The following is a 21770-nucleotide window of genomic DNA, read 5'->3' as shown; positions in this document are numbered from 1 at the left end:
ATTTGGATACCCGCAGTAATGCTCCTTTAGTGGCTGGTACACTTCTTATTGAGTTCCTTGAAAGAAATTAAATAGTAAAGAGTAATGAGTGAAAAATATTTTTTAAACATTTGTTACCAGCGGCTGCAGCTGCCGCGTAGTTTCTTCCGTGGAAACTAACCCCTGCAGTGAAGAGTGTAGGGACAATGTTGATGAAAGTCCCTTTCTATATAGAGCCAGCTCTGCAAAGACCACCTGCGCCCGTGATGTCATTTCCTTTCCTATGTCACCTGTCCTGTCTTATTCACGCAGTCCTATATGTACGCCATTATTTACTTTTACAACCAAGTACAATGATAACCTCTAAACCCAGCAGTGCTGCACGAACAGCGTAGAGAAGCGTAGAAAATAAGAGGGAAGGTATTTTCTGGTATGTTAAATGTGGTTATACTTTCATTTAAATAATTTATATGCAGATTTCGTCGGTACAGATTGACAGGAAGAGATGAAATTCTGGCTCGTTCGTCGATATGTAGCTGGCGTGTGAACGCCGGCAGGCTTCGAGTAAATTCTTTAATAATTCTTAATTTTCGCTCCACCATGTCATGTAGAACACGATAGGGTTGGTGGAGTTGTAAAAGTCCAATGATCGGAACAACTTTTTCTTCATAGGCACAACCGCAACATAGAGCATCCATGCTTCCTAATGCTCGTGGGTAATAATGAAATGTATTGACGAAAGGATTTTCGCCGTGTGAAGCACTTGGTATTAATACCTTTCGTAACGATAGCAAAGTGCACGCTGCATGAGCGGTTCTCAAAAAGTAGAAAGAGCTAAAATACATACGGAAGGAAACAAGTCGCCGTTATATGTACGGGTTGGACTTTTCGGTTTAAACAAAAAAAAAACGATAAAAGTACACCGAATTCACCTTCCGAAGTTTGGTTTTACCCGAAAAAAGGTCAGTATTTTTGGCTTGCAGGGAATAGCTAGCTGGATGCTGAATGCGAGTTACACTCAGTTAAAGCTGAAAATTAACGAAGTAGGGAAGGCCAGGGGCATGATGCGACGATGGCGTTGTAGGATAAGCAGCGCAGTTGCGCGATACACGCTCTGCGGACCGGGAAACATCATCTAGCCGTCCTCTAGTTAAGCACTGTTTCTTTACTCTCGTCTCCTGCTTAGAGCAATTAGTCGGTTAATTAGGTTAAGCAGATGCATGTATGACATTAACATGGAACAGCGAAGAGGCATCACGAAAAAAGTACGTTTTGGCTACCGCGATGATGAAGCGACAGTTGCATCACTGCCAAAAACATGCACGCCACGTGATGACCCGCCATCGCCTTCGACGCAGCGTGAAAACCATGTGACAACCCATGGATAACACGTCAACCTCCGTTTTTGTCTGATGGCTACCTCATTTAACTTGAGTTACTGTTTTATTGAGGGTAGCAATTTTTTCTACAAGCACAGCTCCATGTATTACCATCTGCACGTTAATTACTGGTAAATAAATTGTTGAGAATGACAAAAAGACCGAGATAGGCTTTGAACGACATTTGACCACACAGAATTCTGCATTAAGTGACCGAAAAAAAGTGAGTATATTACTCGCCGAAAAAAACCGAAAGCAGTGCCCTGAAATAAAATTCGAAAAATGTTTGCCAAATTTTCGAAAAGTAAAAACCGAAACGTCCAACTCCTAGTGATATGCTACATGTACGAGCAGCTTGCGCTGTAAAATAAACGTCCTTTACCGTGTTCTAATGCACACCTGTTTGAGCATTAGCTCAGCCAACGTTCATCTCGAACTTAGAACCGACCGCAACGCGTCGTCTCTGCTGCTGTGCAGATGTTTAACAACGACACGTCCAGCGGGAACTGGACGACGGACTTCATCCGCTCCTTCCAGTCGTCCTTCACGTGGGGGCTCTTCATAGGTCACGTGATTGGGTCGGCGCTCTCGTACAAGTACCACGCCAACAGGTACACATGGTGCACCACGCCTGTCCTCGTGACCGGTGACTCGCGAGAACGAATGCTTCCCGTTTAAGTATAGATGTAGTACTATAGGCACGCCAAAGCAAATGGTAGTTGCATCCTGTCATTCTGCTTGATCGCTAAAGGACATACAGTGTTGTGCCGTGTCTATTACTCACACTCTTTTGAAGAAGGCAAGAAAAGTCTGCTTTCAGTTTTCCTTGTTTCGACGGGGCCCGTCTTGATATACTGAGAGCGGAAGTTTCTCCCTTCACTACCGCTCCGTTTTTAAAATCCTTGTCCTGTTCGCCAACATATCAAAGTTTTTGAAGAAAGTTGCATGTCAGCAATGAAAAGAACGCCTTGACGGATTTTCGCAGCGAAGAAATTTTCTCGGAAATGTGTGAGCAATGTTCTCCTTTGTTTAACTGTTTTTCTTTTGGTAATCAACATACTTTTCATGTTCCACACCTCGCAGCGTTTTCGCGGCGGCCATACTGTTGGACTCCTCGCTACACCTGGTGGTCGCAGGAGTGATGCAAGTCCACCAGATCTTCCTGGTGTCCCTGCTTTTTCTGCAAGGGGTCTCAGACGTACGTACAGGCACACACCGCAGGACAATGCCTAAGCAATGTTTCCTGTTCTCCCTGTTCCTCGTTTTATGAGAATACAAAGAGAGCATACATTATAAAGAGAGAGAGAGAGAAAGAGTCTTCATTCAGCTCATATTAGAAATATCTTTAAAAAAGATGTGCGCGGATGCATCACATGTAGTAAATGCGGCTGTTAAAAGATACGTTCGCATCATGCCGCATACCGCTAGACTATGAGTAAGTTCAGACTGCAGTAAAAGAGCACATGCTTACAGCTGAGAAGCGCAGTTCTATAATTCTGAACTCCGGTTTTGATCCTCCTGACCAAGAAACACATTCATACGTGTACAAATTTATCTTCATCTGTGCATTATTTACCCGCACCATAACATACAATAGCATTTACCAACTTTGTGGGTGGCCGCCAACAAAAGTAGACACAAGACTCTTCGAAACCGCGGTACCTGTAAGCTGAATGTCTGTTAGAGATGGCTTGGTACGTATCAACGTGAATAACAAGTGAAAGGAAACGAAAAATTGTATAATTGTATTTTCCGAAAATTGACAGGGAGTGGCTTGCTTAGAGTTCACATAGTTGCAGACGCCGTTTACGTGCAGGAAAACAAACACAGTCCGTGAACGAGGGTTCTTTGTATACCTTACTAGGCAACAATCTCCGGCTAAACTTGGCGTTGCTATCGTAGCGGTTACCTTAGCCGTCCGGAAGCGGCCAAACTGTGAATGAGAAACAAATCCCCACCGTATTCTTAAAAAACTGAATAATAATAATAATAATAATAATAATAATAATAATAATAATAATAATAATAATAATAATAATAATAATAATAATAATAATAATAATAATAATAATAATAATAATAATAATAATAATAATAATAATAATAATAATAATAATTTGTTTTGGGGGAAAGGAAATGGCGCGGTATCTGTCTCATATTCTCTCATATAGTATTGATTCAATTTTCAGGGCCTAACATTTCCGGCATTCTTCAGCCTACTGCGGTTCTGGGCACCTCCTTTGGAGAGGACAAGGATGTTCACAGCTGGTTACGCCGGTGAGCACGCATCGCATCTTTCCTTCCAGCGCTCAAGTCGACAGCTCTGTTATGTTCTCTTCTGCTCTGCTCTTCTCTGTTCAGTTTTGCTTTTGTCTGCTCTTCTGTGCTCTGTTCTGTTCTTCTCTTCTCTTCTCTGCTCTATTCTTTTCTGTTCTTCTCGGCTCTGTTCTGTTGTTATCTTCTCTGCTCTGTTCTGTTCTTTTCGGTTCTGGTCTGCGTTGCTCTTCTGTGCTCTGTTTTGTTCTCCCTGCCCTGCCGTGCCCTGCTGTGCTCTGCTGTGCTCTGCCTTGCCCTGCTCTTCTCTGCCTGCGCTCTGTTCTGCTATTTTAATATCTTCTCTCCTCTGCTATGTTCTGTTCTGTTCTGCTCTACTCAGTTCCGTTCTGCTCTTCTCCTGCCTTCTCTTCTTTCCTCTTTTCTTTTCCGCTCGGCTCTTTTCTGTTTTTTTTACGGTCTGCTCTGATCTGCCATGCTTTGCTCTGTCTCTGTTCTGCTCTTTTCCTCTCTACTCTGTACTGCCCTGCTCTGCTGTGCTCTGCTGTGCCCTGTTCTGTTGAGCTCTTCTCTCCTATGCTCTGCTCTTCCCTTCTCTGTTCTTGTCTGCTCTGGTCTGCCACCCCCTGCTGTTCTCTGTTCTAGCCTGCGCACTAAAAATGCTTCAAGGTGGACTGAGACGAACTTTCATCACGAAATAGTGTGGTCCCACGATCCTGCAGTAGAAGTGCATGTCCGCAATATAGTTGCACATTTAGAGTGCAGCTTAGGATGGTAACAATCAGAAGAGAATTATTTATCTTCATGTTCCCGGTAATGATTGAAGGCTTACGAATGGTGACAAGTACATATGGTAGGGATCTTTTTGGACAGCCAAGGGCAGAGGGTGTGGCTGACGAGACTTCTCACAGGCGGCACATAGCTAAAGTAAAAACATCCGTATGCATCTTCCTGAATAGCGCTGGTTATGTGAACTTTCTGTACCGACCACAGAGTGCTTAAAAGATGCGAGCGGCAGGGGCGCCAGTTTGGTTCCAAAACTATTTGCTGCACTCCAGCATTACTGATGATGCTAAGCTACATATATCGAATTTTGGTGTCATAATGAAACTGGAATAATGAAATATGTATGGTGAAAGGATGAGGAGCCTTACACGTGTATGGAGTCTGTCGACCACGAGGAAAGCGAAGTGCAAATGGAGCACGAAGGAAACAAACCGAAGGCGTTCTGAACGGTTCTCGCCTGCGAACTTGTGGCAAGCCAAGGCACGACTCCTCCGGGAATCAGCGCGGAAACATTTCTGGGCTCAGGGTTTCATTATCCACTTGATCGTACGCGCGAGTCGATACCACGAACTGCGGACTTTCACGCGTAAAGGCGTCCACTCATTTGTATAGAGTGCTCGAACGGCACACTGGGGAGTACTCGGGCACCATTCACGAGTGGCCTAGCGCTCGAAACGACACAATATATATCGTGCCAGCGCATTCGCTTCGCTTGTCTGAGAAAAACTATGGCGAGCCCGGTAGGCAGGCGACGAATGCCACAAATGCAAGACATAGACCCCTTTTGAGCTCTCTAGACAAGTATGTGGGCGTCTGTACGAGCCGAAGACAGATCTTTGCCACAACCCGGAGCTCCTGTCGCGTGACGCACGACCTTGGAAATGGTAACGCAGCAATGCCATTCGCGCCGCGTGTACAGGTGGCAAGGCAGGTGATTCGCAGAATACGGACCCCACCGGAAAGCGCTCCATGGACGTGACCATGTTGCTAGCACGACTGTTGCGTCCACCTGGCGCTAGCACGTAGGAAGTTCTAGAGCCAGATTTTTGCACCTGTTCGAAACAGAACAGTTCTGTTGGCACCACTGCGATCGCGGTTAAAGCAACTTACAGCCGTCGTCACACTTAATCCGAACACATGCGACACCGTTCGACGTATCTTGCACAGCATACGCCGGCTGTGAAATAGGACCGTCGACAGTCACGGGATGAGTACAAACAAGGCTAGCTCTCGCGCGAGAATGACATAAAAAAAAAAACTAAAGTGTCTTGCGCCGTATGAACAAAAAGCCCTTTCAGAGGCGTTCGGTTTATGTGTGGCAAAAGCTAGAAAAGTTGCAACTTATTGGAGAGCATTATTGTTCAGAAGCTTACTGTACACCTCCATGTTCCACCATAACGCAAGGAGGATGTCCGTAACATATCCCGAATCCCATATATTCGGGTGCACTTCATCTCTCGCACCCGGCTGATCGAAACATGTGTTCTGAAACTGCACTGACATATACGCTATCTCATAAGCTCCTTGCAGTGCTGTGAAAGCTAGAGACCTTCTCAGCCAATCAGGACAGTGCATTAAACGTGTTTCGCTATGCTCCGTCGTCTGCTCGTCGTCTTCTCGCGGCGTATGCAGATACGGTTGGAAAAGAGTACAAATAGACGCTGTCTACGTACCGAACACAGAAGGAACATTAAGAAGTTTTAGAATAACGTACGCCCGCTGGCGTACGCTAAATGCGAGCATTTTGCGGGACGTTACGCTGTGTGTCAGATGGGGAAATAGAAGCGCAACGATAACTTCAGCCTAATCGTGCCATCTGGTTTTTAGAATAGAAGGAATTTTTGTCAACGTAATGATATTCTTTTGTAGATCTTGAAGCGGGAGAAACGGCGTTTTAAATAAAAAATAAAGCAAATTTATCGCTCATGGATTTTGCTCTAGGTGGGATACTTTTCTGAAAAAAAAAAAAACAGTAACTACGACGAATTCACTCTGAAGCGAGGAGTCATGCTGCTAAGTTCGTCGCTACACTGAAAAAAAAAAAAAACTATGGAAATGGCAGACGTAACGCGAGCGCACCTTCCGGATCGATTTGAAATAGCGTTTGCTGCATGCCCGCTTTAAAGCACCTATCCCATAATCCCATATGCCTATTTTATACTGCCAGTACAATCCGCAGAATCAGAGCATCGCCTCTGCACTAATCGTAGTTTTGGTACTGCTGCAGGAAACCAGTTAGATGGGACATAGTTTGCACGGAGCTGCTCACTGCTGACGAAAGAAATCAGCGTTTTGCTCTCCTAAAGAGCCATTTCCTACCAAATTGAAAGCGCATGGTTCTTGTGTGTCTGCCTACTTTTCGATAAGCAATAAAATGACTCATTAAATATTTCGCCTTATCTAACCAATACAGTTTCAAGGCGATACCTTGATGTGGGAAAGGCGAATTTCAGGTAAACATAAAAAATGGAAACCCGTCAAGATTGAATTAATTAAAAGTTATTCTAGCGAAGGTAGATCAGTGTGCCGCTCTCACTTGCACCGGCATCCGAATAATGCAGCCTTAGTAGGTTGGACTTCCTTCTGCATAGCAAGGAACTTTAAAAGGGGCAGCCTTTAACGGAATAAAAAAATCTTTGTCCTAGCGAAGCGCTCACACTGCTCGCTGTTCACTGCAGAAATAAGCATATAACTTGCTGCTATGTAGAAGCATGCACCATTGAAAGCTATTTTTGTTCGCCAGTTTCCTTTCGTCGTATGTCAGAGGTTGTCGCAGGCAGACAGCCAAGAAGGAAAAAAAAAACAGCTTGATATGCGCCATACAAAATTTTGTTCCGACTATACGGTCTCTTGAGCTTCATTAAAGATTAATTTAGAACGAGATCTTTACATTTGTCGCTGCCTGGTTTTTCGTTCTTTCGTTCCACGGTGTTTGAAAAAGAATTTCCTTGCGAAACTGGAGAGCGCGCGCCTTGGAGAACGTTTTAAGGCTCGCAGCGCTGCTGTCGCGAGTCCTTAAGAAGAAGCTCTTTCATCTCGCTCAAGAACCGAACGGCCTGGTTCGCGAAACGTCAGAGGCATATTGCGCGTTGGGCGCAATTTATTATTTGCTGAGCATAAGCTCGGGGACCTAAAGCTTGACGTCGGCATAAGCTCTTCGGCAAGTGGTCTCTCTAAAACGCTTTTCTGGTACTTCGCATATTTTCGCATTTCTATACGTAAGAGCAACACTTCAGATATCTTAGGGAGGTTATTTATCGATCACGTTTCATTTATTATTCTTCTATATGATCGGTGATGAACACGTACCCTGTGATGCGTTTGCTGTTCACTGCATGCTGTTATGCAAGAAAGCGAAATAATGGTGTTTTTTTTTTCGGGGGGGGGGGGGGGGAGGGGTGGCGGGGGACCGTCATACTTTAGTGTTCTTTCCTATGCTAACAATGATTTGAAAGAAAAGAAGAAAAAATAATAGACTCTCGATGCTGAGAGCGAACGAGATGGAATTGTGAAGCCCGGTTACTAAGGCGAACCGTCGAACCAGGTTTTTGCCATATTTTGTCTCCTTCGTTGGAACTCTGCGGTGCAGAGAACAACCCACGAGTGAGGGAAGTGCGACGGGTAAAACAACAGTAAATTAGACTAAAACAAACCTAATCCTCGTTCTCGTGCCGGAGTACCCCACATTTCATCGGCCGTGGTGTCGGCTGTATTATTTTTTTCTGCGTTCTCCTCGAACAAAAGACCTCTAACGCAGATGTCTGTCGATAAAAGAATTAACAGGGCAGCCTCCCCCCCCCCCCCCCCCCCGCCCACTTTTTCCTCTTTCTTCTTCCTTCCGTTCGTCTTGGGGAAGTAAACGCCATCGTCGTAAACGAATATGAACTCCGAGACGACATTCTAGCAAATTTCATTGCGTCCGCTTGGAACGTGCGCACAGATTGAGCGAGAAAGGCTTTCATGAGTGCAGAAATAGTCGCGAACTCAACGGCGACATCGAATTTTAAAGGTGTCACAATATAAGAAGAAAGTGTGGTACTGAAGTGAAGAGGCAGCATTTACTGAAGTTTGTTAAATGAAATGAAGGGGCAGGGCGAGTAGAGTTGAGTTGAGTGGTGGAGATGTTTTTCATTTCATTTTGGTAACCTTTTTACCGGAACTTGCTGTCGGAAATCTCCATCACGCTGTACTTAGTGTTTGCGGAGTTATATTGCGTTAGGTTATGGTTATAAATCGGTGCTGTTATGTAGTTCTCTGGATATAGTGCGTCATCTTCTTTTCCGGGCAGGTCTACACTTTGGCAGCCTGCTGAGTTTCCAAGTGTTCTCCGCCTTTGAAAGTCTCTTCAGCTCTACAGCAGGCCTCTACTTCTACGGTGAGTGAGCGACATATAGCCTGTACACTCGAGAGTCAACGAAGTTTGAAATTCACGTGAAGATTTTATTTAAATCCAAATTTTACTGTTTACTTAAACTGCATATTACACCATATTCAGTCTTGTAATAACTTGAAGTCAGCGTTGTGCTCTTTTTTATAGTTATGCTAAGACCAATCTTGAAACCGGTTTATGAAAGGCCTTATTGAGATTTAGGCAAACTTCTCGCTTCAAGAAGTGTTTGAGAACAAGAATTGCGCGTAGATCTGCCAGTAAGATAAACTTTCAAACTGTTGAGCTTATCACAGCACGAGACGTACCTCATCTCGTGCCCATCAATATTTTGCTCACTCAGCTAAGCATTGCGAATTTCAAATTGGGAACTTAACCATCACATTTACTAGGTTTTCTAACTATAAGTTAGAACCTTTCTCCTTTTTTTTGTACTCTATGGACACATACAAAGCCTAGATATGTAATGTTCAAGCGAGTATGATCTGAGGCTATGTGGCCTATCAATGTTTGCTGCTTGTACTCTAAATGTTTGATTATCGCCACGCTGGTTCATTTGCTGTTATCTACATAGTGCGAAGATGTCGCGATTTTTTTTCTTGTAATTAAAAAAATCTCGTACTAACCCAAAGTTAATCTGTGACCTCTACGCAAAATACTAATCGTACACGTAATTTACTACCAGTATTCGCGAGCAACCATGCGTGCACAAAACGAATTAACTTAAGAAGTTTTCTGTACAAGCGCTCACTATTTCTTAGGAATGCTTCAATTTTTTTGTTATTTCGTGTTTGTTTTCTTTCTACACAACTATGTGGATGATCAGGGAGTAGTTTGTATCAGCATTCTGTGAATTGTATTAAAAAATGAAGCTATATTAACGCAAAGCAGGAGGCGGAAATTCCTGAAACATTTTCCTAAGACGCGTCACAAAACGTGATAGTTGAACCGGTGCCAAATTACCCTGCCCTGACCGCGATCAGGGCGGACGAATAGGAGCGGAGTTTTGTGACTGTGTTGAGACTGTCTTCAGATTGAGAGCGTTCATAATTCGGCCCTTGGTTCAAGCATAGTTCAAAAAGTAAATCTCTGGTAGAAAGCGTTGGTTGCAACAAACCATTTCAGGCGAGGCACTAGAGCATTTAGTAAAAGCACAAATATATTCTCCTAACTCGCTTGCCAGCAATAAAAGAGACGTTGTTACAGCAACTCTCCTCCGACTCAATAGCACCGAGTCAATGCCTCGTTAATATAGATGCAATAGTGATTACTTAACATCATTTCAGGACTGCCGGCTGGCTATCCCGTAATCAATCTTATTATTTTATCGAGAACACATTTCATCTCCACGCTTTTTATATGCTCGCTCATTGCGTCAACAACAAGAAGGTTTTAGGGTAGCGGATTCCGCAGTTGGAGTCAACCTCTCCGCTTATTTTTTTTAATAAACATTCCTCTTCCTTTCACTAGAAATGAAAAATAAAAATGGGCTCCATTAGATTTTACTCGGAGATAGAGTTGTTAGCGACTACTCTAGAGTACCTTGCATAGGAGGTTCCGAACATCTCTGACTGCATTGTCAACGGGATGCCTCAGGGGCATAACTGGATCTTCACTGAATGTCACATACTCTCGCGTCTTATAGCGCTTTAAAACTCCAAAAGCTACCTAAAAATGCCCAAATCACTGAACTCGTCAAAAATGTGTATTAATTTCCAAACCGTAGATGTGGAATGGCTGATCTGTGCCACCCTGCGCATACCTTTCGCAATGCTGCACGGAAATAAAATGTATCAGCGCAAGCAGCACACACGGTGCAAAAGAATGAACACGTAAGCACTCTTCGGTTTAGGGATGCTGGGCATCCTCTGGGTGCTGCCGTGGTTCCTGCTGATCTCCGAGTCGCCCGCCAAACACCCCGGGGTATCGACGAGGGAGAAGATTTACATCATCGACTCCCTGCAGACGCAGGAGCACATTCCATTTTCGGTGGGTGTTTTCTTTTCCCTCCCTCCTTTCTGCACCTCGGGTCCAAGCAAAATAACGGGGAAAGGAAAGAAGGGAACTCTAACCAGGGCGCGAAGGCTGGTCGCGTTTGGGCAAATCTCTGCTCGTAAACTTGCTACACTCCCACCTTGTACTGACCAGGCATGACGTGCCGAACTTAAACAAAGCGAAGTAAAAAACAAACTTTTATTCCGAGCCCTTGCTTTAGAGAATAAAGGGTAGGTTGAAGAGGCTGTGTTATTGATGGCGGAAGTATAAATGAAATGGAGAGCAAGAGGCGCACAGCTAAAGGAGCAGAGAAGACGATGCGCGAACACGCCCGGGCCGGGTAATTAAAGTCGGCGGGAAGGGTCTTCCCTAATGGCCTCCCCTCTTCTTGCTTCCCTACCGTCCCGCGCTTCCCGAGCAGCAGCCGACCGGCATCCCGATGCGCTCCATCCTGTCCTCGGGACCCGTGTGGGCCATACTTCTTGCCTCGTTCGGCAGGACCTGGACCTACAACACTCTCCTCCACATCGTGCAGTGGTATTACAACGACGAGGTGAGCCGCCCTTTGTCTTGCTCCTCGGTTTCGGGGTGCGCTCCCCGGAATTTTCGGGAAAGGTGAAAGCGAGGTTGGCCGGGGAGGAAGTGCATGCGTGGAGCATGGCGCTCACGTTGCGGTGACTCAGTTGCTGCAGCTGCTGCTGCTGCTGCTCCCTCGGGGAGCGTGAGCTGCTTGCCTGCCGAGGAGGGGGAGCTGGGACTGCGGCCAGGGGCGGGAATGAAACTGGGTGACGGACGCTGCAGATTGTCACTGCTTGTGTTTTTGCTTGTTCTGTATTCTTCGTGGACGAGAGCTGACGAAATGAAAGTCTTGCGGTGACTGTTTTTTGTTACTTAATTGATAACGAGGTTCTGCAATGAATGTCAGCAAGAAATCAATTAGAAAGCGTTGCTAGGGTGCGGAACAGTACTTAATTCCGGCTTCGCGAAAAAAAGTAAGCGTGCTGCGGTTTCATATCTTTCGTTAAGCGGTTAATTCGCGTGCTTTCTTGAGCCTTTTGTTATGCATTTGACCGAGCTAGTCTCTTGCCTTGGAGGTTTGGGCAACGTTTTGTTCGTGCAAAGCCCTGTTAGTCACCTTATTTGTTAACTGTACAAAGCGTAGGAGCCTTCGGTAAATAGTGGTGTTGCATAAAACGAAAGCTACGAATAAGGCTACCATGTTCTAGAGTCCTGTGGACCCTTCTTCCCTGCCACATTTCTACACACGTCATCGAAAGACAAGTAGGCTGGTAACGGCTGCATTCGGTGAAAATAATAAAATTTTAAAACAACCTTGGTACTGCGGTTTTTGTGAAATATTCATTTACCTCGAAAATTACTTACTACCAAACTGCGACAAAAAGCGTGCCGCTGGTGTTTACAACATTGACAAATGTTTAAAAAAATGAAAGGCCATAGCTTATTGCGAGCCCATTAAATTCCGTAATTAATGTGCGACAGCTGAGTGAAATGAAATCGCTGCGGTAAATATTACTGCAGTAGTGTGTGCCAAAGAGTAAGTAATATTTTGAGCTTGCTAACTAGTTCTGATTTCGGTATACTTATAGCAGCGAGTTATGCAATCGGAGATATTGACGTTTCTCTTTAAGCTGAAGGAAGAAACGAGAAAAAAAAACTAAATGCGAGTGAATTACAGAGGGTGCAAGAAGAATGTTCAGTTGGGCGAGTTTGGCAAAGGTTCATGCTCAATAAACAGAGGAAGAAACTGATGGACAAGAGCTGGGCGTGCATCTGTATGTGGTTTTTATGTTTTTGTTCATCATGTACGATCACATGTAGATCTTTGAATGTTCCGTTTATAAATGACAGGTTTCGGAATAAAGTCGTCGTTGAGAGTAAGCGTTCGTCCTGTGCCCGCCTTTGTTCTGGCCCGTCTGCTTTTTTCGCTGTTATTCAGTATGAAGGTTGCAAGCCTGCCGAGGTCCAAAACTTTATAGCACTTTCTTGCAGTTGGTAGCTAATCGATTCTACAGAACCACACTGATTTCAAGAACCGATTCTTCAAAAGAACCAGCTCGGAAAGCGTATTCAGAGCTCTGCATTCATGAACCTAGTTACACTGCGAATCGATCCAATAGATTCGTAGGAACAGCGCGGTTCAGAAACGGACGAAGTAATGTCACCAGGGCATGAATAAGCTTTTAGATTAGAACACTGTATGCATCTTTTGGCTCTTTCCTTTTTTCTGCTGTCTCCTGGAAGATGTTTCAGTAAGCTTTACCGTGTAGTCATAAAACTTCATTCTGGGAAGCTCGACCTTTGATCTTACTTCGTTTGCCTGTTATTGATCCTGTCTTCTGACTGCACTGTCCTCAATCTTCAAGCAAGAAAAATAACAAGTAAAGCAAATGATGCTGTTTTCGGTCGATGAGCGAACCGTAACTATTTCCGACTGTGCATGCATGTTGCTTCGCCTCTGTACCCCCCCCCCCCCATCTCTAAATAATCTGCGTGAGCAGCAGAGTTGGGTGTTCAGCCTGAGCTCCGTAAACAAAGCAAGCACCCATTTCGGGAAGGTATTTCACGTCATCTGTTTAATGATTAGGAGCAAGAGCTGAGTACCACACGTCACGTAGCTTTGAAGACGGGACAGCAAGCTTGAGTCTTGTTGAATCGAAGGTTCTCTCGAGGCGAGGGTTCAACGACAGTTTGGCAAAAAAAATTGACTTGAAGTAGGCGGAGGTTGTTTACGATGCACAAAGGTGAACCATAAACCTTATCAAAGCCATTCCGAAAGTCGGGTCTTGAAAGCAAGTATGGCTGTTCATTAAACGTTTTAGAAGGTAGGGCGCAGATGGTTCGAAAGGTCGGTTGGAGAAGCCAGCGTAATGCCAACAAACCGCTCGAATTTTGTAGCGATAGCTACATTACGGTAGCATTTCGAGCCTCCAGCGTGGCGGCGCGCAACCTTGTGGCTGCGCCGCCACGCTGTCACGCGATTGGTCACGTGGTGCGGATCACGTGGTTGGTCACATGATTGGTCACATGACCAAGTTCCACTCGGCCAGCTGTCGCTATCGCGTCACTCCAGGTTTAACCTGAGCTAAACACTCGCCAATTTTTTTTTTAATTTGTCTTGTGCTATTCTTTTGTACGTCGGAGAACATTTTCTTTTTAGTTACGTAATTTTAACGTGATGTTACAGATTTCAGACTGAAATTTTAGTCACTACTTTACTAGCAAAGCTGAAAAAACCCGGGGTATGTGTGAAGCCTCAACCTTTGACCTTTGGCCCCGACTTCTGAATTTGAACTTGATCTTGCATACGGTTGCCTTTGAGGTGGTGTTGTTTCAAGTGCTTTCGCACGTCCTACTCGGTTTAACAAGGTTACCGCCCTACCATTTCTTTTTCGCGCAGGTCCGGTACGCCAAGGAGATCCCGTACTTCCTCATGATGGTTTCCGTCGTGATCAGTGGTTTTGTCGCCGACGCCCTTCAGGAGAAGAACTTGATGACCACTTCAACAGTGCGAAAGACGTTCGGTGGCACGGGTAAGTGACCGTGCAGTTCCTGGGTCGGTTATCGCAGTGCCATATGGACGAATTATATGCGATCAGCTGACACGAGTGACACGTAGGCTCCGACCATTGCCGTAACATTCTCGCATTCAGGTGCCGTACAAAGCAGTGTTCACCAGCATCAATTACAGCAATAGTGTGTGACGTCGGGCTTCTTATGACCAATGGCGAAGACGGGAAAGAATGGATCAGGAAAATATTAGCTGCAGTTGCAGCCCCAGGTTTCCTTTGAGAAAAATCTGGCTATACTTCGAAGGGAAGCGCCGTTATTGGTTATCGTCTATTTCGGACTAGGCCTGTCGTTGCGAAAAAGTTTTGCATGGTAAAATCTCGTGTGCGTGTACTTTACTGCTTCACTTTTTGAATGTTTATATTGCAAGATTCCATTATACTTATGCTGTTTTCGTTTCACACCTTACTCTTGCTACTCCGGGGACCAAAATGGCGCCTCCGAAGAATCCAACTTGCTGATTTAATTGCAAGCACTTCGCACTGCTATTGTGCACTATGTAGGGAGTTCGTGCAGTGCCAGAAAGACTGAACAGAGTGAAAGATCTTACGGTCACTCATAAATTGGTTACATAAAGGACATTAGAAAAACGCTTCTAGACCTGGACGCTAACTTTATTTATTTATTTGATTTCTATTTATGCTCGCCCACACACTTTGGCTTTTTAACTTGCCACAGCACATGATATGTGAATGTATCGTATGACTGTTGCAGAATCCCAAGGTCCAATTTTCCGTTTGTATATTTCGATAGGCATCAAACCTCGAATCCCGTGTTCCTCGAGTTTCTATGCTTCTTCAGCACCTTATAGCAAATGTGTGGCTGCCTTGGCATGCTAATGAAGTGCATACATGCGCTTAAAGAGACGCATAGAGTGATCCCTCTAATTTATAGCTCCTTTATTCGCATGAAGTAGCCCATTCACTACACCGTGTCTTTTACCGCACTTGTGGCGCAGGATTGCTGACGGAGGCCGTGCTGTTCCTGTCAATGGTGTACGTCGGGCCAACGGACTTCGCCATGGTTCTCTACTTCTTTGCCATGTCCATTCGGGAACTTGCCGTTGCCGGTAGGTGACGCCGCGTGAACACCACCACGGCTGACCCTGTTTGCGCACGCGAGCGAATCTGAAACGGTTATTTAGAGGCTGTCCTAATGTTCTAACTCGAATGCAAACCAATCACGGAGGGCAAAGCTTAGATAGCAGCCACTGACATTAACATAACTCGCAAGACACTATACGCGCGGCAATAGCTATGGCAAAGCGTAGGTTTCATGAGAACTGCAATACTGCTTTGTTGTAGGGCTGTTGGAAGCAGGATACGTGCGCGTGTTCCTTAGTAAACGTGACATTTTTTTTCGTGTCGTGAATTGTAACTGGTAATCGTGAATTCTAACTGGTCAATAGTTTTATTCCGTGCGTTCATCGATGTAGTTAGGACTAAAGTTTCTGGGCTTGCTTTCCTTGTGTGTGCCACCGGAGCTCAGCCTCCACTGGAGAGCTTCCAGTTGCATTGTGGCTGAAGGATAGTTCTTATCCCGTTCCAGGCTACATGGTGAACCCGCTGGACATTTCGCCGCAGTACGCAGGAATCATCGCTGGCCTGTCCGGGGCAATGACCTCCTTGGGAAATCTCACCTTTTACCCCATGATGAATCACATCTTCAATACCTGGGTAAGGGCCCGAGCAGTGTACTCTTTGGAACACAGTAACGTAACACTCTTGTATACAACAGTGGAACCTTGGTAGTCCTCGCCAATGGTCATAAAACATGCAGGCTATCCGAAAAGCGTGAAGTTAAATTCAGGGCAGCGCAGTAGGTACGGAAAGTAAAACGTTAGGGGTGCCCTATCGAAAAACACGACAGGAAATTTTCTGTGGCCACAACAGATATTCCTGTAATATTTTGGGACCTGACAACAGAAATTACTGTTGTAACGACAGAACTTTCTGTAATATTGTGCAGTCTCCTGTGGTAACGACAGAACCACTCCTGTACTGCAGACAAAATTTGGCGTAACGACAGGACGATAAACCATTTTGTCGTATTTTGGGACCGGCTCTGTTGTATTTTACGACTGGGTAGCGTTAAGAGATCAAAAGAGAGCACCGCGGACTAGGAAACAAATTTACCACTACCACTTAATATGGTACCACTACCACTTCACCACTAAAAATGTCGAGAACTGTTTCTTTTTTTTTTCCGCGACATTGCAGGTCCCGTTTCAGAACCTCATCATTTAAATTTTTTGTCAATCACACCGAAATGCGGGTCTCACTGAAAAGTTTAACTCTTTTAATTGTTTTCCGCAGAAAATCCGGCACGACCACATGACGCCCCTGTACGCGGTGAGCGTCATCAGCGGAGGACTGCAGTTCCTGGCGGCGCTCATCTTCGTCGTATTCTCGTCGGCCACGGAGCAGGACTGGTCCAAAGACGACGCCTCGTCGCCCTCTACCGGCGCCGATGGACCGTACGGCAGCAGTGGAGGAGGAAACAACAACAACGACCCCTACCTGGACACCACTGAAGTGGTCGTCAACGACGGTATCTCGCTAAACGTCATCGTCAAGCGGTAGCTCGGGACAAAAACTTGTAGGTGTTGCCGTGTGAACGAGCCGGGACGAGCAATACGCACGTGCGTCTGACTTTGCAGTACCTCGAGGAAAGTATGAGGCGGGTTTTTAGCCGACCAGCATCTGCCAGTGTGCTTCTTGGGACAGAGAGGTCGATCCTAAGGACATGAGGGCTTACATGCGCACAAACAACACTTTGGGAACCTGACGTTGAGATGGACGGCGTCACGTGGCGCGTCTTGTCCGGTGATAAACCAGAAGCCCTTGAGTGCCGCTGCTTGAGGAACTGGAATACGTCGGCCCGCAGCCGCACCTTGTGCCCTTTTGAGAAAGAGTGGCTTCTTTCTCGACATCATCTGCACCATTGTACTGAATTCTTCCAGTTGGGCCTGGTCTTGCAAGGAGCCTGCAGTGATAGAAGCAAGTGCATCACAATGCTTCGGCCAGCGGAGGCAGCGTCGAGGCAGTGGCTCCAGTTGCCCTATGTGAGTACTTTGGTAGTGTGGATTATATGCAGCCCATGGACAGTTTTGGACAGTGATTATCAGCAGGCCTGACTTCAATACCGGAGAACAGTTAGCACTGGAAGTTCAAGAAGACTGTCGCCCGCCAGCTCAAGCAAAACTCCTAGTCATCATCACCACGGCGACCTCCTTCAGCAGTGCTCACTGCCTGCTTGGGACCTCGGCAGTCGGAGTGACATAATTTTGCTTGGTGGCTTTGGATTAGTTTTCTGATTTGACTCAATCAAAATGTGAGGACCTAATCTTTTAAAAGAAGCAGAATGGGCGCCCGTTGCTATTAGCGTCGTCGATGGAGTTCACTGAAAAAATTTCCGATTCCCTGTTTGGAGCTTAATGCAGCTCTTTGAATTGAAACCAAGGTACACAACTACAGCCACAGGTCATGTGGAGAAAGCCTACTGATAATTGCCAACTGAACAAAATTAGCACTCTTGCTTCTTGAATGAGTCTGTGTGGACAGATTAATCTTAAAAAAAGAGTATGAGCATGCAAGTCTATCAACCAAGTGCAATGAACAGTCGTGGCCAAAGCCATCATGGGACTAACCCTTGACGATGCTTAACCGATACAGTTGACGCCTTTAGCTGCAGCACCTTCAAAGTTTAGGTTTAAAAATTTCAGCATGTATTTCCTGGACGGATTTGTAAATTAATTGTGCATCTTTAGGCGTTTGAAATACGGACGCAGAAGGAGTGCCGAAAAGGCGAGGGGACAGTGTATAGTCTCCGATTTTGTCCTTTCACGGTGAAAAGCTCCGCCAAGTGAGAAATGGTCCATCTCAGTTCACTTTCTTGTGTGCGTTAAGGGCGCGTCTTAAAATTCTCAGCAGCTTGGGTGGTTTAAAGTACAAGTTCATGAATGCAGCGTCTTTGAATATCTGAGGTGAAATCAGTCAACCTAAAAAGCAAGCAATTCACAAAGTAGCCTATAGACCAACGACCGCACCCACAAGCGCACTGTGGTGAGTGGATGATTTTTGTGTGTGTGTGTGTGTGAGATTATGGCGCTGAACATTGAGGGGTGAAGTTTCTGGCAATTCGTAGGTCGATAAATAAAATTCAGCATGCAAACTACGCCGCGTACGAAAAATTGGCATAAGCATTGGTATAACAGGAGCGAGCATATAAATTTCGGTATAATCTTCTGCGAGACCCTTGTTTCATCTAATAAAATTCTTTCGAACCTGTACAGCAGAATTTAGCTGTCCTTCAAACTAGCTAGAGTTAGAGCATCGCAAACTGGCGAGTTAGCGTGACACCCTCAGAGCAGCAGAACTTGATACCTCCGCTGTGACAGTGAAGCTTTTAGGGACTCAAGGGCCCTCCATCGAAGTGCTCAAGAATACAGCGAAAGGTTTATTCAGCATGGCTTAGGCATTGAACTGTATTGTACAGCGGCTAATCCTTTGCATTTGCATGATTTTTGATCACAGGGTGAATAAGCGTTTACGCTGAGAATACTCTGGCGAAAATGTATAAAGAGGAGAGTAAAATCAGAAGCGTGTCTCAAGAAGCCGGTTAGGTAATAAAACTTAGTGCCGATACCATGGCTGATTATGTCTAAAGTACAAGGCATCCCAAAGTTGCGAGAGAGGGTCGGACTGCTCCGTACTTTGGGCACTTTACTGCCCTCTGTAGTGGGGACCGAAGCGTTCCGACTGTACTCATGGAATATTGAAGCATGCCAGAAAATAAATGCTGGGTGAAACTTCGTTCATAACCGAGACCATTCTCGGAAACTATTCGATTTTAGTTTGAATGAACTGGCGGAAAATTTGAATTCGCTAAAACTTCATGCTGCCATCGTCAACGCGGAACATTACCAACCATGTCATATAAGAACTGTTAGCATGTGCAAACTGTGCAAACCGCCAATCCTCCGAGCAGCAGTTGTTTGGATAAAACGCTCAGAGTGAGCGCGCATGTTTACTGCGCGTTGTCGATTACTGACCAGCAGATGTCGGAAGGCGAAGAAAAGCCGAGCGCAAAGGGTTTCAATTTGCCCATGTATACCAAGTTGATATGTGTCCAAGGCCATGGCGTCAGTCAAGGAGCTGTACCGGGACTCGCGATGAGGTAGTCCACATAACTAACTGGTCAAAAAAATGAGACTTGCCACTGCAGCCTGTTGTGATGTGATGCTACAAGCAGCGTTTCCAGTGTCGACACACTGCGACGTCAGCATGTGCAACTTAAAAATGGAGCTCAAATGAAGTTGCGAGGGAAGGAGTGCGGTGTGAAAGTGCATACGGCGAACGAGAGCACAGGGAGTGCCTGATATGGTGTTTGTACAATGATAGCCTGCGATGCTCAAATGCTTGTGGTACGCACAAGCTATGCAAAGAACAAACTTTTCTTCACGAGGGAAGAGATATGGAGGCCTTGATGAGAACATGGAATGGAGCGTGAATGTCTCAACACGGAGAGGTTTAATGACTGGATGACATGGAGAGTGTGTTAGGAATCCTGTGAGCGCACACGGGAATCGAGAGCGGGACCAGACGAGTAGGAGATTCTCTTGTGAGCCAAAGGAAGCTGCTGTGTATAGCCTACGTGGGCTCACTTTCGGCCTGTGAAGATATAAAGTCGAGCTGTTGGAGAACTTTTTCCTTTTCCTGGCTGGCAGATAAATTGATATATCAGAATGGTTTGACGCAGCCAGAGTAATTACTGAACAATAACTAACACCCCCGTGAGAGGCACAAAAATGGGTGTCAATTTCAGCGAGTGTCACTCAGAATTAGTATAGTCTCACGGGGCGTCTGAAAGAGTGTAGCTGCAAACCACTTTTGATGTATGCCTTCGGCAGCAAATGTGAGTGCTTTAACTTAATGATTTTATTCGGTACAAATGCAGCCTAGACAGCAGTGCTTAACGAGCAAACAAAAACGGAGCCGAAAACGCAGACGGCGGTGTCTTTTCCTGTATTCTCAGAAAATGCTTCTAGCGCTGACAGCTCGTTTCTTGTGAACAACGCACTCAGCTGTTTTCTGCATTCGTAAAGTGGCATTATTTTTTACCTACTTTCACCGGTAATTTTTCGCAGCGTAAATAAGGATATTGCAAATATTTAGAGCCATTGGATAGATCCTTAAAACATAGTTTGCGGTAGAAAGCAACCAGTATTTTCGAAACTTCGGGAACAGTTTTCGAAATCTAGCTTCCACATTGCTGTGCTGATTGCTGTTTCCTTCAGTTTCGGATGGCTTGATTTTGCTGACAACCGCTGCACTGACGGTTTAGTTTAATGGGGGGGGCTAAATTTAACGGACACAAAGTGGTCAAGACAGCCTCGAGAAAAAGAAAAGAGATAGAACCGCAACGTGATACTGAGAGTTCAAGTAAATATCGCCAGCAAATAAAAGCCTAATCTTATTTGTCATTTGCCTAAACGCCCTGAATACTGCATTACTTACAAGAGTACGTTTCAAGTAGTTGGGCTGTCGACTAGTGTATTCATCTTCAATGTTGATCATTGTCCTGTCGTCAAGCGCGTAGTATGTATTCACTCATCAGAATGCATGCTTCGTTACGCCACAGTACCCGCTGCTAGTATCTTGTTTTTAGGTTCTTATTGCCTCTTGAAATTATACGCTTCCATCTCTTTGTGCCATAACATCGTACGTGACAGTACCTTACAAATCACTTGTTAGTTCGTGAGCAGCAACCGTTTTCCGTAGCGGCATTGTTTAAGGCACAAAGCATTCCGTCATCGAACGGCCTCACTGTGCATAAGTACCACCCGTCACGACTGTTTTCAGCAACTCTTTGTTTTCAACTGTTTTCACCGTTGACTGCATTCACTTGCATGAAGAGAATAAAGCATGCACCTGTCTTTACTGTGATGTTGAATAAAGGTCATTTGTTACAAGCGCAAGGAACTGGAAGTTAAGTTTTGTCTAGTTGTCACAAAAAAAAATAAACTGGCTATTCACTATACTAAGCTACGGGTTAGTGGAAACATTCGGCCGGAGGCGTAAGTATTAATTTGTCCCCGTCCATTTTCTCCCCCTTCTTCTCTTTTTCTCCTTCCCTTCTCTCTTCTCTTCGCCCTCTTGGCTTGACTTCGCTTTTGGTTTGGCTTGCCTTGAGTTGTCACCAATCCACTTCGGCACCAAGCCAAGCCAAGCCAACGAAGAATAACAACTACAACTACAATGAACTAGAAGTATTCTAGTTCACTGTAACTATACAACGGACAACGGGCTTCGACGGCACTAATACCCAAGAGCGGCATCTACATGAACCCGACTGGGCCGGATTGAGTCGAGTTGTCGGGT

The 21770-nt window shown here is 45.3% G+C and overlaps 1 protein-coding gene across 2 annotated transcripts in view; it reads left to right on the top strand.

Moving 5' to 3' along the window:
- Positions 1-21369, top strand: part of LOC144128538 (vesicular glutamate transporter 3-like) — a 70850-nt gene extending 49481 nt beyond the window's left edge. For both annotated transcript variants that reach the window (XM_077661992.1, XM_077661991.1), the window contains exons 3-12: positions 1836-1969; positions 2442-2556; positions 3548-3635; positions 8707-8793; positions 10658-10794; positions 11222-11353; positions 14219-14351; positions 15347-15457; positions 15937-16064; positions 16704-21369. In XM_077661992.1, coding sequence (XP_077518118.1) covers positions 1836-1969; positions 2442-2556; positions 3548-3635; positions 8707-8793; positions 10658-10794; positions 11222-11353; positions 14219-14351; positions 15347-15457; positions 15937-16064; positions 16704-16970 — 1332 coding nt within the window. In that variant the 3' untranslated portion in view covers positions 16971-21369. The remainder of the gene's footprint in view (positions 1-1835; positions 1970-2441; positions 2557-3547; positions 3636-8706; positions 8794-10657; positions 10795-11221; positions 11354-14218; positions 14352-15346; positions 15458-15936; positions 16065-16703) is intronic.
- Positions 21370-21770: the final 401 nt, after the last annotated feature.

The sequence above is a fragment of the Amblyomma americanum genome, chromosome 4 (genome assembly GCF_052857255.1).
Source record: "Amblyomma americanum isolate KBUSLIRL-KWMA chromosome 4, ASM5285725v1, whole genome shotgun sequence".
Lineage (NCBI taxonomy): Eukaryota > Metazoa > Arthropoda > Arachnida > Ixodida > Ixodidae > Amblyomma > Amblyomma americanum.
This window is presented reverse-complemented; position numbering and strand designations above follow the sequence as displayed.